The sequence below is a fragment of the Maniola hyperantus genome, chromosome 28 (genome assembly GCF_902806685.2).
Source record: "Maniola hyperantus chromosome 28, iAphHyp1.2, whole genome shotgun sequence".
In the NCBI taxonomy this organism is placed as follows: Eukaryota; Metazoa; Arthropoda; class Insecta; order Lepidoptera; family Nymphalidae; genus Maniola; species Maniola hyperantus.
The window spans coordinates 4858197-4876720 of NC_048563.1; the positions used below are offsets into that span (position 1 = coordinate 4858197).

Genomic DNA, 18524 nt, shown 5'->3' on the forward strand with positions numbered 1-18524 from the left:
AATTATGGCCTTTTGTGGCACCTTTTTCGGTATCTTTTGTATTCATATGTTTCTTGTGTGCATATAAAGTATGTATATTCATTTTCGTTCAAATATTCAGTTCGTTCAAATAAATTAAATAAACATATACATTTTTGTTTTATTAAACCTATTTAATCAGGTACAAAAACAAAACTTAATTGTTTTTTGTTCGAGAATAAATTGACATTCCACATCACTATTGTAATGTGTCAAACCGGCCATCATAGCGTGCCGCTAGTGTAGTAGGATTGGATGTGAAATCATATTTCTATTAAATTAATTATTGTAATTATGTAAATATTAATGAATATTATAAAATATGCTATAATTCTATTTATCTTTGTTTTTGTTCTTGTGACCCGTAACTAGTTCTTACCCATCGGATAAAGTTAAAATTGACAAAATTGCTTTTGGTAAATAAATATTTTTCATTTTCATTCATTTCGGAGACTAATTAGCTACTTTTTATTACGGAAAATCAATGAGTACCCATGAGATTTTTAAATAACTAAATCCACGCGGACGACGTCGCGGGTATCACCAGAATTTTATCAACTAAAGCAAAAATGAAAAACAATTTTATAAGAATTTAGAATTTAATAATTTTAAAACTATTTACAAATATAATGAGTCTTTATACTTCTAAGCAATAGCTACAAGCTACATACAAAATACCAGCCATACACGATGAAATTAATGCTTTCTCATTCTATTATTAATACTGCCACTTGCCACACACTTACACATAGATTAAATTTACATACTGGTGTAAATAGTGTTGAAAATTCTTTCAACAGTAGAAAGCTACATTATTCCTGAGGCTACATTTTATTTCAAAAAATTACGAGATCCCTACGAAGATTGTAATAAGCTACCTGTGCGAAGCCGGGGCGGGTCGCTAGTGTGATATATGCTAGCTTCATCAGTTATCTATAGTATGCCACTCTGTAACATACTGCCATTATTAGTGTCACAAGTGTAAGACACCACACTGCCATACTGAGTCTGGCAAGTATTTGCTAACACATGCTCATAGTGTTGTGAATTGGGTCACACTGTCTGAGATTGTTACAAATGTCACTGCTGTTAGGTATCACTTTTACTGAACTATGCACTGCACTTATGTTATTTTAGAACGTCACTCGTCATAATTCTCGTCTTTAGTTAACGAAGGTCTTCGGCCTCGGTTGTTCGGCCCACGGTGACGCTTCGGCCACGGCACCTTCATGTGTACATGAGACACGTGACAGTTACGCTCCGAGGCGTTGCTAAAGGCTTTCTCGCAGATTTCACATTTGAAGGACTTTCCTCTGTGGATCTGTGGAAAAGAAACAGTATAAAAGTTATTAATATCATAGATAACATAACTAAGGTGTCTGGTGAGACAAGACGCAAGTAAAGGCCTTTCACACTCATTCATGTGTCAGTCTGAAGAGGCAAGTCACTCACCCATATGTGTCGGTTGAGACTGGAGTGGCAAGTGAAGGTCTTTTCACACACGCCGCACGTGTAGAGACGCCGCGCCGTCATCGCCATGTGCGTCTCCTTGTGCTTGTCTAGGAAGGCCTTTATCCGGAAGCGTTTCTCGCACACGTCGCACTGGAAGTCCTTCTGGCCCGTGTGTTTCGCCATGTGGTATTTTAGATGGTGCGGTGACTAGAATATAAAAAACATTATAGTTTATTTAAATTCGAAGTCTCGGTACAGCGCCATCTAATATCACGTAGTCGCCATCTAGCGATAAGTACAGCGCCATGTATTGACACAATTGTCGTCTACAGGTACGCAGACGCCATCTATTGGAACATAGTCGCCATCTAGTGAAAATTTCGTGACTAAAGTGCGCTATTAGAGCGTAGGCGACATCTAATGTATGATTTAAGTACAGTGCCGTATGTAGGCGCTATCTAGTGTCAGTTTTATCAGAGAGGAAGAGGGAGAGAGGTGAGGGGGAGAGAGTCTCACCTGAAAGCTCCTTCCGCACTGCTCGCACAACACTGCCCGCTTGCTGGGAGCGAACTGGGTGCGGTTCTTGTCGGGGTGCTCACGCTTGAAGTGGAATGTATACCGCAAGAAGTCCTTGAGTTCGATGCCACACTAGAAACAAGAATATAATTAGTTTATGCAACTGTCGCATAATGCTGCCGACCGAGTCTACCACCACCATTTCGTGACAGGTCCGGGTACTACCAGTTTGTCCTACTGGTGGGTCTTCGGTATACCACCGTGTACCCCGTACCCGTGGGACCACGAGTACATGGTGGTATACTGTAGACTCACTATTGGGACCACGGGTGCCTGGTGGTATACCGGAGACCCGCCAGTGGGACCAAGGACCCGTCATCCTCGCGCTCGACTTGGAGCGACCATGGAGAGCAATCAAAGAATAGAACAAATTCTAAATGACCTGTTCACAAGTGATGACGTCATCGGGGTCGCCGGGCTGTCGCTTGTGGCGGCGGGTTCCTTTGCTGTAGCAACGCGGCGGGATCGGCTGGTTCACTTGCCGCGTTCTGTGTGTGCATACAGACATACACCATCACTATCATAACACATTAGGCATAAGCAGAGTGAACTACACTCACAGGAACTCTCAGTTTGATTCTGAATCGACATCCGTCAAATAATAGGCAAATCAAAGATATGTATATTTATGTAAAGAAATGATAAGAAAGCTTGGGAATGAGTTGCTTAACAGCTTTGTGATACCTAATAAGTGATAGTTCTAGTAAGTTTAAGTGATTTTGTAAAGTGGTGATAATAAAAAAAAAGAATACCCAGCTGAGCTTTTTGTGGGCTCTTCTCAGACCCGGGCACGTTTAGAACTCATAGCTTTAGTTTTAAGTTTGTGTAATAATTATCACCAATATATCATCTTACAAATGCAACAACCGACCACCAAAAAGTGTAATTTATTAGGTACCTATTTTGAATAAATTATTTTAATAGACTATTGCTGGCAGTCGAATATTGCACTCCGCGCACAGGGGCCCGTCTGGGCACTGGAACATAAACTTACTCGGGCGTGTAGTGTTTGGGGGAAACCTTCAAGTGCTGTTCGTACGCCGTCTGACTCGCGAAGCAAACATTGCACTCAGCGCACAGGGGCCCGTCTGGGCACTGGAACATAAACTTACTCGGGCGTGTAGTGTTTGGGGGAAACCTTCAAGTGCTGTTCGTACGCCGTCTGACTCGCGAAGCGAACATTGCACTCCGCGCACAGGGGCCCGTCTGGGCACTGGAACATAAACTTACTCGGGCGTGTAGTGTTTGGGGGAAACCTTCAAGTGCTGTTCGTACGCCGTCTGACTCGCGAAGCGAACATTGCACTCCGCGCACAGGGGCCCGTCTGGGCACTGGAACATAAACTTACTCGGGCGTGTAGTGTTTGGGGGAAACCTTCAAGTGCTGTTCGTACGCCGTCTGACTCGCGAAGCGAACATTGCACTCCGCGCACAGGGGCCCGTCTGGGCACTGGAACATAAACTTACTCGGGCGTGTAGTGTTTGGGGGAAACCTTCAAGTGCTGTTCGTACGCCGTCTGACTCGCGAAGCGAACATTGCACTCCGCGCACAGGGGCCCGTCTGGGCACTGGAACATAAACTTACTCGGGCGTGTAGTGTTTGGGGGAAACCTTCAAGTGCTGTTCGTACGCCGTCTGACTCGCGAAGCGAACATTGCACTCCGCGCACAGGGGCCCGTCTGGGCACTGGAACATAAACTTACTCGGGCGTGTAGTGTTTGGGGGAAACCTTCAAGTGCTGTTCGTACGCCGTCTGACTCGCGAAGCGAACATTGCACTCCGCGCACAGGGGCCCATCTGGGCACTGGAACATAAACTTACTCGGGCGTGTAGTGTTTGGGGGAAACCTTCAAGTGCTGTTCGTACGCCGTCTGACTCGCGAAGCGAACATTGCACTCCGCGCACAGGGGCCCGTCTGGGCACTGGAACATAAACTTACTCGGGCGTGTAGTGTTTGGGGGAAACCTTCAAGTGCTGTTCGTACGCCGTCTGACTCGCGAAGCGAACATTGCACTCAGCGCACAGGGGCCCATCTGGGCACTAGAACAATATTTCACATAATTTGCATTTATTTCACACTAGCGACCCGCCCCGGCATCGCACGGGAGGGATGTAGATACTGATGTGATGTCAGTGGACAGTGTGATTATTTTGTTATATCAAATAGAATAAGTCAGCATTTTCGATGAAAGCTCTCAGTCGTCATATACACCAATGAAATAATATTACTAAATCTATACTAATATTATAAGGAGGTAAAGTTTGTGAGTTTGTCTGTAGGGGGTAATCTCTGGAACTACTGAACTAATTTTGAAAATTCTTTCACCAGTAGAAAGCTACATTATTCCTGAGTGACATAGGCTATTATGTACTTTGTTTTCAAAAAAATTAGAGGTCCCTACGAAAATTGTAATAAGCTACCCGTGTGAAGACGAGGCGGGTCACTAGTATATTGTAATACCTTATTGCTTGACGTTAAGATTCTAAACACAAGAATAACAGAGACTCGTGCTATCACGCTCATAATTCGCGCGTACATCATGGCGCGTAGGCAACAACCAATAGCGGACGGACGCGCGCTATGATTGGCTGAGATGTTCTCGCGTCATTCAAAAATAAGACTTCTGCGCAGGTACATCGGCGTAGCTTATAAAGGCCTCACCTCGATCTTGTCTGTGCGGTGAATCCTCCGCAAGTGCGCGCGGAGCCCCAACTCGTTCAGGTAGGAGTAGCCGCACTGGTTGCAGATGTGGTCGGAAGGGTGCTTTACACGCAAGTGCGTCATATATGACGTGTACTTTCTGAGACGAAACAGACAAATTATATTTTTTTAGGGTTCCGTGCCCTAAAAGGAAAAAGGAACCCTTATACTACGTTGTCTGTCTGTCGTGTCTGTCAAAAAACCTATAAGCTACTTCCCGTTGACCTAAAATCATATAAGTTGGCAGGTAGGTAGGTCTTATAGCACACGTAAGGAAAATTGTGGTTACCTCACAAAAAAAATGTGTTCATGAACAAATAATAATTATTAGTATTTTCAACTTTCAAAGTGAGATTACTATACCACGTGGGGTATCATACGAAAGGCTAGAGGTAAAAAAAGAATTTTTTGAAATTCCACCCCTAAGTGGGTTAAATAGGGGTTCGCAATCTATGTAGTCCACGCGGGCGAAGTCGCGAGCATGAGCGCGTACATACAGGTGAAATCATAACCCTCCTTTTGGGCAGCCGCAGTCGGGTAAAAAAATAATACTTACACGAAGTCAGCTTCACAGTGTTCGCAATTGTACCGGGTGCCCTTGTGCCAGTTCTCGTGCATTCGCGCAGACTCGCTGCAACAACAATCACCATCATCAACCCTTCGCCGGGCCACTACTGAGCACGGGTCTCCTCTCAGAAGGAGAACAGTTTAGGGCGCAGTCCACCACCACGCTGTGGTGTAAAAAGCTTAACAAATTATTAACGTTTAAGGGTGTCTGGGGGGATTCCCACGACACAGTGTCTGGCAATGCATGACGTGATTTCTAATACTCTGAAGAAAATATAAAAACCAGCCAAGTGCAAGTCAGGCTCGCACACTGAGGGTTCCGTACTACAGTCGTATTTTTTCGACATTTTGCACGATAATTCAAAAACCATGATGCATAAAATAAATAAAAATATGTTTTAGAATGCACAGGTAAAGCCCTTTCATATAATACCCCACTTGATATAGTCATCTTACTTCGAATATTGAAAATACTAATTATTAGTTCATGACCACAATTTAATTTTTTTTGTGTGATCTAACCCTAAATTCACGGTTTTCAGATTTTCCCCAAATGTCAGCTATATGATCTACCTACCTGCCAAATTTCATGATTCTAGGTCAACGGGAAGTACCCTGTAGGTTTCTTGACAGACAGACAGACAGACAACAAAGTGATCCTATAAGGGTTCCGTTTTTCCTTTTGAGGTACGGAACCCTAAAAAAGAGCATAAACTGTCTTCCACTACCTGCCTTCAGAAAATTATGAAAGGTGTTGATGATAAGTCAATCATATCGCCATTAAATCGGCGGAGTTTACAAAGGCCTTTGACTTTGTAGATCCATTATGTATTGACAGACAAAATTAACGCACTGAGTCTTATAAAAAGTTATCTTAGTGACAGAAGTCAAGTAATAGTCATAGGATATGCGAAAAAAGTAACAGAAAAGTAATTCCTATCTCAACCGAAAATGATTACTCAAGGAGTTCCACAAGGTAGCATACTAGGACCTCTTCTCCTTTTAATTTACATAAATGATATGCCAAGATCAACTGATAACCCCATGATTCTATTTGCGGGTGTACCGTTATATACATTAACAAAAAAAATTGTATCAGTAAATGTGTGTGTATCAGCAAATAATTGAAATTGAACTCACTTGGTCATGGTGGTGAAGTCGCACAATGTGCACTTGTAGCGCGTCGCGTGCGCCTTGCTGTGTTTGTGCAGCGCGTGCTTGTCGCTCACGTACTGCTTGCACACGGGGCACTCCAGCGTGCCGAACGACTGCACACAAAATCAGTACCCATATTATAAATGCGAAAGTGTTTTTGTTTGTTGATTTATTGGTTTGTCCTTCAATCACATCGCAACGGAGCAACCGATTGACGTGATTTTTTGCATGGGTATAGTTAAAGACCTGGAGAATGACATAGGATTTTTATTCCGGAAAATCAAAGAGTTCCCACGGAATTTTTAAAACCTAAATCCACGCGTACGAAGTCGCGGGTCTCAGCTTTTTTACTATAATCCACCAAAATACAAAAATCTACATGTTACACTACATACCAGGTGCAAATAATTTTTTTTTTCGTGATGTACCCACAAATTTACGGTTTTCAGATTCTTCCCCTAATGTCTGCTATAAGACCTACCTACCTGCCAAATTTCATGATTGTAGGTCAACGGGAAGTACCCTGTTCGTTTCTTGACAGACAGACGGTGTGACAACAAAGTGATCCTATAAGGGATGTACAGAACCATAAAAATCTGCATGATACAACGTGCAGCATACAAAGCTTACCTTGGAATGTTTCTCCATATGTCGGGTATAAGTGGTCTCAGAAATGAACCCTCTGTAGCATACATCGCATTGAAAACTAGAATTCTTGTAATTACTAGTTTCTTTCCTCTTATTGATTTCCTCTATTTGCTCTTCCAGAGTCAATTTAGTTGTTTCAAATATACTCAACTTGTCTCTAACCTTTCTAACTAGTTTCGGAGCACCAGACTTTTTGACTCTAGGTGCTCTTTTAGGTTTGGATTCATCTACTTTTTTTGTAACGTTTCTTTTAGCAGCCGGTTTTCTGTTACGAACAGTTTTAGTTCCTGTCGGATTCACCTTTCTGGTCCTTTTTACGTTATTAACAACTTTTTTAGGCAATTTCTCATCAATACCCTTATCGCTTTCAATTTTCGAAACGAATCCGACTTCAATATCATCACCTGCCAAATTACTTGCATTTATTTTTTTATCATTTAAAGGAGCCAAATTGTCATCCGAAAACCCATCATCATTATTCAGAAAGTCCCCATCGTTTTCATCATTCAAAAAATCGACATCAATATCAATATCTTCATTGTAATCACTTTTGATATCATGCGTAGCTAATTCTGTTAAACTGTCATTTTCTTTAGGTTCGAAAGCTATTACTATTTCGTCTTGTTTTTCTACTTTGACTATGGATTTTGTTTCTACATTGTCTATCTCAATTTCTACAGATGAGCTGTCTACAACGTTTAAGTCACAGTGGTTAGGTTTGAACAACTTATGTGTTATCTTGGATGCCAGCCCGTGCTCCTGTCGACTTATTGTTCGTATTTTTGACACTGTTAACTGTAAAAAAGTAAACCAATATATAAGTTCCGCAAACTGCTATTGCGCTGAAACCATGTCTCATTAACATCGAAATGACGTTATTTTGATGTCAGCCGAAATAAAAATATACCATCATCATCATCATCATCATCATCATCAACCAATAGATGTCCACAGCTAGACATAGGTCTCTTGTAGGGACTTCCATACGCCACGGTCTTGCGCCGCCTGGATCCAGCGGCTCCCTGCGACTCGTCTGATGTCGTCCGACCACCTAGTGGGGGGTCTTCCAACGCTGCGTCTTCCGGTGCGAGGTCGCCATTCCAGCACCTTGGGACCCCAACGTCTATCGGTTGTACGAACTATGTGCCCTGCCCATTGCCACCTCAGCTTCACAACCCGTTAAGCTATGTCGGTTACTCTACTTCTCCTACGGATCTTGTCATTTCTGATTTGATCACGTAGAGAAACTCCGCATCTCCATCGCCCGCTGAGTGACTCTGAGCTTTCTTATGAAAATATACCATAAGCTCGAAACTTCAGTCTAGTGCTGACGTCACTAAAATGGCGGCCATGCGCATTAGCAATTTGCGGGACTTATACAATCTAAATATATAAAAGGAAAAGGTGACTGACTGACTGACTGACTGATCTATCAACGCACAGCTCAAACTACTGGACGGATCGGGCTGAAATTTGGCATGCAGATAGCTATTATGACGTAGGCATCCGCTAAGAAAGGATTTTTGAAAATTCAACCCCTAAGGGGGTGAAATAGGGGTTTGAAATTTGTGTAGTCCACGCGGACGAAGTCGCGAGCATAAGATAGTAAATACAAAACTATTAATGGCTGAAATTAATCAGATTACAGATAGCTGTAATCTAAATAAATAAAAGGAAAAGGTGACTGACTGACTGACTGACTGATCTATCAACGCACAGCTCAAACTACTGGACGGATCGGGCTGAAATTTGGCAAGCAGATAGTTATTATGACGTAGGCATCCGCTAAGAAAGGATTTTTGAAATTTTTTGAGGTTTGAAGTTTGTGTAGTCCACGCGGACGAAGCTAGCTTATCCTCGCGACTTCGTCTTCGTCTTCGTCTTCTTCGACTTTAGGGGTTGAATTTTCAAAAATCCTTTTTTAGCGGACGTCTACGTCATAATAGATAGCTGAATACTAGATACGTCATTATAGAGAAATAGCTGAAAATGCAGCTATCTGCAAGCCAAATTTCAGCCCGATGCGTCCAGTAGCTCCAGCTGTGCGTTGATAGATCAGTCAGTCAGTCAGTCAAGTCAGATTTTCCTTTTTAGGGTTCCGTACCCCCTTTTATATATACATAGATTACAGATAGATTATTTATTATGAGAGAGAGCATGTATTACTTACTATTCATGGGAGAGGGAGAAGGAGATAGAGGAAGAGTTGAAGGAAGAGAGAGCAATTTTTGAGAGGGCGAGGGAAAAAAGAGAGAGAGATATGAGAGGGAGAAGGAGAAATAGAGAGCAATTCTTGGGGGAGCATGTTACTTACCAGTTCGTGTTGTTTAAATAGCTCAAATAACAGCACATGCGCCCTCAAACTCTTGTGTCGGAACTGACTGCAGTGGGTCAGCCGCTGAGCACATTCCGAGCATACTGCCGGCGTCAGATACGGCACCGCTTGTTGCAACTGGAACACGATCAACATTTTTTTCTAATTCATTGTAGGCACACACTTGACCACAATCATACCTGATGGAAAGTGATATGGTATAAGACGACTTTCCGTGCGCACTAATAAGCGCCGTGGTCTTATTAGTGAGAGGTTGGTGGCCACCAAAACAAAAAAAAACCGGCCAAGTGCGAGTCAGGCTCGCGTAACGAGGGTTCCGTAATTCAGACGTATTTTTTCGACATTTTGCACGATAATTCAAAAACCATGATGCATAAAACTAAATAAACATCTGTTTTAGAATGCACAGGTGAAGACCTTTCATATGATACCCTACTTGATATAGTTATCTTACTTCGAAAATTGAAAATACTAATTATTAGTTCATGACCACATTTTTTTTTTGTGTGATGTAACCACAAATTCACGGTTTTCTGATTTTTCCCCGAATTTCTGCTATAGGACCTACCTACCTACCAAATTTCATGATTCTAGGTCAACGGAAAGTACCCTGTAGGTTTCTTGACAGACAGACAAACAGACGGGCAACAAAGTGATCCTATAAGGGTTCAGTTTTTTTTTTTTGGGGTATGGAACCCTACAGATGAGTTTTAAAGCTTTGCTTCAACAAAAAATATTGAAAACCACTTACTTGAAGACCTGTCAATATTTCAAATGCTTGCTCCAGGTTATACTTGCTCAGCGGGTACAGTCTACAGTTCGTATCCAGACATATCATACAGACCTGAAATTAATCAAAACAATCTTTACTTTTGTTGCATGGTTTGTTTCACACTTAAATCTTTTGTTTTTTTTAGGGTTCTGTACATCAAAAGGAAAAACGGAACCCTTATAGGATCACTTTGTTGTCTGTCGGTCCGTCAAGAAACCTACAGGGTACTTCCCGTTGACCTAGAATCATGAAATTTGGCAGGTAGGTAGGTCATAAAGCTGACATTCGGGGGAAAAAATACGACTGTAGTATGGAACCCTTGTTGCGCGTGCCTGACTCGCACTTGGCCGGTTTTTTTTAAGTAATTGTAGTACCTAACTGTAAACATTATTAATAAATGGGGTTTGAGTAATTTACCTGTACAAATGGCACAGCCCCCCTTTGCACTATCCTCGACCCATTCTTGCTGTTATAGAAGTTGGAGTCTTTGAAATGTAGCGAGCACACCACTGGAGCTTCAGGTAGATCACTCTCCTCTATGCCTAGGGCTGCAAACCAGGCTACTCGACAGAATTTCTCTTTCGGAACCCTGAAATCCAAAGCACTATTCAGCCAAATCCTAATCAATTTGTTCTTATAATAAAATCAATCCTTGTTGGAAAGCCTGGCAAGCTGAAGACATATGTTCCTTCTGCGTATTCTATCATCTTAATAACGGTGAGTGTTCTGAGGTGTTGTTTGACCTCATTCCACCCTCCTTGTTCTACAACCACACCACAAGCCACCATAAGCAATTTCACCCCCACCACCTGGGTGATCGAAGTACATTGCCTGGTCTTTGCGGTTGTGCCAGATCCTTTTTTCACACACATGCATACTGTAGAACCAACTTTTTCAAGGAGCAGACACCGATATAAATGACAAGATAATAATAAGTCATTACACTGATCCGCCAAAAATCAAAATCCTTTAGTAGTGTGGGTCAACGTTATAGAAAACCTAAATGCATTTTATGTTAACTACATCGGCTCAATAAAAATAAATTTCGCCTTCCGTCGGACGGTCAGCTAGACACTTCCTAACAAGTTACATCCACAAGTTTAGGCTGCATGTTGTCTACACGGCACTGTTTTATTTATATATAAGAAAAAGATTATCTTGTTATTTGCGTTGATGTTTATCAATAAGAAAACAGCACCACTTACTTGTGAAAGGTAACTTTTTGAGTGTTTTTCGAGTCTGTTTTCAAGCTATTACACGAAGGCACACAACACTTCATTTTATTAGTTTACGTTTTTCCGTTCACATTAGATAAATGAACTCCAACATACTCTTATTAACAAGCAAAGCGACTTAGTAAATAGCACTAGGTACTGAAATCAAAATAGAGAAAAATCGTGGCAAAAATAATTACTTGGACTTGGAAAAATAACAGGTACTTGGATCTTGCTTTTATTTCTGGTCGGTGGTATCTTGTATCACAGAATATGACGGTTTTACATTACAATAAAACCGATATTATGTGCCGAGAGGGAAAACATACAGCATTTATGTATGAAGAAGCAATTATGTACTCACCGCATATATGCGCGCTTCATCCATAAACATGTATATTCCTATGCAATAATGTAGTTTACCTTACCGGATATAGGGGCGCTAGTGTCTCACCCAGCAAGGCAGTGAGCCGCTGCCATCTTGGATGTCATAGTCTTCACCAGGAAGAAGTTCCTGCAATGCTGTATGTTTTCCCTCTCGGCACATAATATCGGTTTTATTGTAATGTAAAACCGTCATATTGATGTGCCTCCGGAAAACATACAGCATTTATGTATGAAGACGTGTTTGTTATCTGCTGGTGAAATGTATTACCCACAACGCTATGATGAATCAAAGGGAGTTAATCTGTCAATTGAATAACAAAAATATTAATCGTTAAGTTAGATCAAATAACCACGTCCCCTTCATTGTCACCTATTAAAGTTATTGTTATTTCTAACCAGGGTTAATAAGTTAAAATATAATGTCTAAAAGACAACCAATTTAAATGATTTATGTCTGTAATTTTGATAAGGATTACTAAAACTCAAACCGGACCATATAATGATTATATTGAAAAATAAGCTTCAGTTACTTTGAGATCTCCTCCGGGCAATAATGATTTCAACAAGAGTGTCTGGTAATCTCCAGTTACCACGAGATACGAGTATATCGTCCATTGATTGGTTATCTGTCCCCAAAGAAACTACTGTTGATCCACTGATGAATCCCTGGGGATACAGGAATGCTGCCACATTGCTTAAGAACTGAACTGTTCCAGTGATCTATTACAGTACGTGATGCGGCTTCAGTTTCATTACAGTTGGTGATAAAAAGATTACAATATATTTAAATTCTTAACTTCATTCTGCTTGACCTATTTTCCTGTGTCAAAGACATACATGTAGTACTACTGTAGTATACTAGTACATTAATAGAGAATTATGTTTTCTGTTATACTATTATGTTTTGAAAGTGTCCATCCGTATTTATGTTAAGAGTGAGTGTCAGTCTTTGGGCCAAATAAAGTATATAATATATTTTTCCCGGTGACACAGACTTTCAGTTGTCAACCCTTCGTTCCAGGGCAACAATTGTCCATATAGGTTCGTCTAGATATCTCGGGAAGTGTGTGCTTAAATGAGAGCTTCTGTAGTTAGTGCTTGAGCTCTACCTTAAGGTCCTGTATGATAAATGGTTTAGTAATTTTGAGTTTAGCCACGTCAATAATTGCCTAGTGTCCACATGTGGATCATAGAAAGTTAACCGCCACCAGGTTTCGCACCAGTTTAACCATTTTTGATGTCTGGTAGGTAGGTAGGACAAAAATTGCTTCCAACAAGCACCTGTTCTTTACTTCTCGTATAGACTACTCCTTTATTTGGGCACCCATCCTCAATTTTTTCAGCTTCCGTGTAAATGTCTGGTGGACACTGTAATGTCGTGACATCTATCAGAGTCCCTGATAGGTTCTATAGTTCATTTGAGCTCTGCTTTTAAATCTTGAAGCCCAAAGGTCTTTCACGTGCCACATTTAAGTACACCCCAGCTGCACTGGTTCAAGTAAGTCAGTACTTTTGGCAATTAGTTTGGAGAAGAAAACACCCATGCTAAATTGATGTCTCAATGACCTGTTGAAAGCATCTATAACTTGCTGATCAATCTTTGCAGTCGATAAAGACATCACACCATCTTTATTCCCTACTACAGTAATCTGTTGTGCTGCAACCAAATCGATTTCGGACGGCGCTTGAGGGAAAAGATGACACTCTGTGGGAGGTTTTCCTCGTGACAGCCTTGAGCCAATAATGTAATCTGTTATGTGCGGGAGTTCGATTGTTAGAATCAGTAAAACCCACGACTTTGTTCATTAAAATGAACGTTAGAACGAACGAGTGAGTGAACGAATGAGTGTTCGATTGAACTAAGACTTGCGATTTTTACAGAGTTCTTGTGCTGTCTTCAATTGCCACTATAACTGCATAAAGTTCCTTCTATTGCTGTGCTATCATTTTTGATGCACTCACCAAGTTTCTGGCATTAATTTCCCGTTTAATTGGGCACTAAAAGCCAATCAGAGGCATTATTCGCCAAGCAGTGGATGGCAGGTTTTAGGTGTACATATTGGCAGCCTGAGACATGTGGTTCCGCGCCGCCATGTCATTCCCTGTTCCACGATTGTGGATTCAGCAGTCTAAAACATATTATCGAAACGTTTGAGGCGTATTTGGATCTGATCAGAATGTAGTCTGCTTCTGGGAGTTACTAAACTGGCGAAGTCTGACTGTCCTAGCAACCGTTGCATTTCGTGAAGAGTGATTTCAGATATTTTCAGTAATAATTCTCTCAAAGGTCTCGTTGATAGTTTTTTACTCTTTATTATGGGCAAGAACATTGAATTTTCTTATAGTCTGCCAACGAATACCCAGGTATTGTAGGTCTTGTGTGAGTGTTAGAATTGACTTTTAGTAATTGATCCCGATGTTGCTTAACTTCGGTGATCGGACGAGAACCGGTGTCTTCAACATGGTATGGACGTTGGCTTTTGGTAATTGATCCCCCTGCCCCGAAGTTCCAAGGACCTCACGCTTCCGCAGCGTGAAGGCATAACCTGGATTGGTCTTAGTTGACCAGAATTGCCAGCCCAGAAGTTCCAAGTGCCTCACGGCTTCCGCAGCCTGAAGACATAACTTGGATTGGTCTTGATTGACCAGAAGGAAGTCGTCTAGGTAGACTAGCACTCGACATTCCTTCGCATGCAAGGTTTCCGCAACCGAGCATGTTACAGGTGGGGCGCTGCCGCCAGACCCAAAAATTAGACAGGTTGTCCAACTTTTGTTGTAGAAAGCTACGAACCGGTATGACAAATCAGACGGGATAGTTTTGTTTCACAAATTTGTTTCGTTCTCGAGGGTCGAAAATCAGACGCATCGATCCGACGTTTTCCTTCCGCAGAAAAAGCTCGGAGATAAAACTGGGCATTTCCTTGTGAACCACTTCTACTAGTTTTGGTCCAGTAATTCTTGTGTCATTTAAGTCGTGACAGGTGACCAGGTTGCATGTTGCATTATTTGTTTTGTGGGCATTACCGGGGGTAGTTTCTTGTATTAGGGTATTCGAAATACCGTAATTGACATTTACAAAAACTGTTTGCACCAAAAGCTTGCCAACGATATTAGAATGTCATTACATAACCTGTAACATATTGTGTTGGATAGGTTTTTCGATTGTAGGCATTTATAGCTGTAATATTTATAAATATGGGCCACCAGGGGATTGCATAAACGCAGTGAGTGTTGCTTTATCCAAAAAGAACCTCGTCACTATTGTTAAAAGCCAATCCGGTATTTGACAACTAGTCAAATCAGTATCCTATAAAGCGTTAAAACACACGCTCAGCACGCGAGGCCCCATGAAACACTGACATGTGACGTCACAATGATTTGACGTACTTTTCCAGCTTAATCAATAATTTAAAATGGTTATCACACCCAAAACTAACAAAGGGTGCGGACCTCACATATCAGATATGTGAGGTCCGAGAGGCTTCCAGTGGAAGACCCTCCATTCAGCCATCACTGAGAAACCATTCACTTTTGACATATGCAAATACCGTATCCAAAATTTCCTTAGAGTATTTAAAATAAACATCTCCATGAAAATTCTGTCTGATATTCATCTCCTGCGCCTTACATATTATATTATGCTATACATTCGCCTGTTACCCAAACAATTTGTAAAGTTTGTTCTGATAATTTTTAAGACAAAGATGATTTGCTGAATGTTATTTATTTATTTAACCATCTTTATTGCTAATCATTATATTCAAAAGAATAAAAATGCAGGAGATACTTAGACCAAAGGGCGACTTTATCATCTGAATGTTTCAGTCATTTATTAAAGGGGGTATCTGGATTCTTAACTGAGTTCTGTTTGGTATAATAAAGCATTGGTGGTAACGGCCATGATGTCCTCAGTGGGGCCAAATAAGTGTTAGCTATTGTTTAGTGAGTACAGTTCTCCGTTATTTTCAGTTTACGAAACCCCTCTAAATGAGCAATTTAACCAATGTCTTGTTATAACCAACATCTCGCCACGTGGGCGAGATAAAATGTTATCATTCGATTCACTGGCGTAAAATTTAAATTGCACTCAATTAACTTTGTACATAAAATAAATAGATTCAATAACCGATTATAGGTAACCATTGGGACTTTTCCTCGCCAAAATTTGTATTAAAGAAACCTAGATCCAGATTTAGATTTCGGTGTCGGTGTCGACACGTTCGTCAACCAAATCGCCATTTGTTTAATTTGGTTTCTCAATTAGCATCTCATTTGCATTAGATACACAATATGGTAAATGCATTATAAGATATGTAAGAAAACTCACCTGGTTGTATAACGCATCGATCCGAGGATCGATCGTTACCTGGTAATTTCTCGCCGTTTCTCTCGGGAGTCACTCTCAATCCTGCTCGTTGCTTGAATCGCTGCTGGATGTCGAGGTATCCCCTTTTTCAAGAGCCCTCTCAGGCACCAATAAGCACGAAACACCAGATCGATTAGCTTACGTAGCCTATCGACATTGTTCGCGCACGTGGGGTCCAACCAAAATGTCCCCACGGTAATATTACGAAATAATAAGAAAATATATATCATGATCACCGTATTATCACATTTATTGCACTTATTGAAAATAATTTTTTTGCAAAGGAAGACGGATTAACGATATAATTTTAGATTCGACGCGCACGCGGCGAAAGTACACAACGCTATGACATCCAAGATGGCAGCGGCTCACTGCCTTGCTGGGTGAGACACTAGCGCCCCTATATCCGGTAAGGTAAACTACATTATTGCATAGGAATATACATGTTTATGGATGAAGCGCGCATATATGCGGTGAGTACATAATTGCTTCTTCATACATAAATGCTGTATGTTTTCCGGAGGCACATCAATAGGTACATTTACTCCATCTTGTATCCTTGTATCTTTCTTTCCAGAGAGTAATGGTATATACACTGTAGTCTGTGAGTATATGTTGATATGTATATAATCACTACGTTTTAGTTTTTATGTCAATGAAGTTTAAATCAATTATTTTTAGTCTGTGGTCAGTGCTGCCACTTACGCCACTTATGATTTTGGCCAAAATGGGCCAAAGAGTACCACTACCTACGTTTTATTTTGGCTTTACAACGAAAGTTTATAAAAGCCGGATTGAGTGTGACAAACAGTACAACAAATATAATTCATCCAAGTGCGAAAGTGTAATATGATGATAGCTTTTCACGTTCCGTCTATAATTGTTTATAATTGTGTAGTAATATGGTAGTAATGGTTCTATTCCATTTTAACAGACTTCAAAAAAGAGGAGGTTCTCAATTTTCGTCGGAATCTTTTTTTTTTATTATTATTAATGTTCCCTGATTACTCGAAGACGCCTGAACCGATTTTGAAAATTCTTTTTTTGTTTGAAAGGGTATACTTCAAAGGTGGTCCCTATATGGGAAGATCTGATGAACATACTCGAAGATAGATAATGGGGCCGATTCTCTTGTACACAATCTCTAAACTAAACTAAATTAACAGGTCTAAATCTAGTGCTATCCTTTTCCGCAAGCAACATTATGAAAGAGATAGCAATAGATTTAGACGTGCCATTTTAGTTTAGTTTAGAGATTGTGTACAAAGGAATTAGCCCCAATGGAACTCCTCCACGAATAAGAGTAAATTGCTCGCGATCAGTGTAATAGCTTAGTAAACAGTAGATTTTTAACCAGGCATAGCATATTTTAATACCATGGGGCCACTAAAAATTGTGAAATAATTTTTTTTACAAAAAAAATAAAAACACTTCAATACACACAAAAAATTGAAAAATAATTTAATTTATTACCGAATATATATATTATGTGTACAAGAGTTAATATAGGTCCATAATAATATTTTTGGGGTCCGTGCCAATGAGGCGCCATTGTGGAGTCTCATAAAAATATGAAGTCTAAACGATTCGCGCAGCTAAAGCCAATTGGCAACGGCACCAAAAAGTATTATTATGGAATTATATTATTAACTCTTGTATACGTATACATAATATATTCGGTAATAAATTAAATTATTTTTTGTACTCGCTTCGGCAGTACATATTATACTAAAATTGGAACAATACAGAGAAGATTAGCATGGCCCCTGCGCAAGATGACACGCAAAATCGTGAAGCGTTCCACATTTTTTATTCCTCTGCTTGTGGCTACTCATAGACTGGATCGATACTTTGATATACTCTAGTAATAAATTAGAAATGTTAAGTCTAGATTTGTGGTAGATGTAGATCTTAGTGATGTCATAAATATGTATGTTGAAGGTATAGATCGAGCCAAAGAGCGGTACAGTGCCGCAAATTTGAACCATCTGTATGAGGCACTTGGATAACAAATTTCATAACTTTTACCAGTTACACAGATGGGTCGAAAAATCAGAGTAGTTCTGGTGCAGCCTTTTTTGATCCTCAGCTGGATATAGGGGCCAAATCCCAAATTGATGCTGGTATTTCCAAGCACGTGGAATTACTGACTATTCTTGAAGCGCTATCCTATATTAGTAATGTAGTATTTGATAAATTTGTGATTTAAACCGACTCCAGAAGCGCGCTTCAACATCTAGCTAGATGCTCCTCGACTTTTCGATGGTTTACGAAATTATAAAAATGATTCTAAAACTCAGGTCTCAAAATTCAATGGATTCCATCTCATGTAGG

General features: G+C 40.5%; 1 protein-coding gene and 1 non-coding gene across 2 annotated transcripts; one reads left to right on the forward strand and one right to left on the reverse strand.

Annotated features, from left to right (window-relative positions):
- Positions 1 to 617: 617 nt before the first annotated feature.
- On the reverse strand, positions 618 to 11697 carry LOC117994996 (zinc finger protein 184-like). The gene is made up of 17 exons (XM_069508124.1): positions 11429 to 11697; positions 10641 to 10812; positions 10203 to 10295; positions 9431 to 9568; positions 7099 to 7911; positions 6454 to 6581; positions 5303 to 5377; positions 4708 to 4846; positions 3985 to 4085; positions 3749 to 3842; positions 3539 to 3613; positions 3395 to 3495; positions 3159 to 3302; positions 2429 to 2534; positions 1987 to 2118; positions 1471 to 1677; positions 618 to 1339 (listed from the first exon to the last, which is right to left on the reverse strand). Exons 1-17 carry the CDS (start codon positions 11500 to 11502, stop codon positions 1160 to 1162), a joined length of 2772 nt encoding a protein of 923 aa, XP_069364225.1. The 5' UTR covers positions 11503 to 11697; the 3' UTR covers positions 618 to 1159.
- A 6194-nt stretch (positions 11698 to 17891) lies between these two features.
- LOC117995230 (U6 spliceosomal RNA) lies at positions 17892 to 18000 on the forward strand. The gene has a single exon (XR_004675470.1). It is a non-coding gene; the product is annotated as a U6 spliceosomal RNA (small nuclear RNA).
- Positions 18001 to 18524: the final 524 nt, after the last annotated feature.

Bases quoted from the DNA above. Each gene is read 5' to 3' on its own strand.
- LOC117994996 (XM_069508124.1), bottom strand. From the start codon at position 11,502: ATGAAGTGTTGTGTGCCTTCGTGTAATAGCTTGAAAACAGACTCGAAA. The intron at 9,569-10,202 runs GTAAGTGGTTTT...ATCGTGTTCCAG, and splicing joins AAATATTGACAGGTCTTCAA to TTGCAACAAGCGGTGCCGTA. The intron at 4,847-5,302 runs GTAAGTATTATT...GTTTCGTCTCAG, and splicing joins CACTGTGAAGCTGACTTCGT to AAAGTACACGTCATATATGA.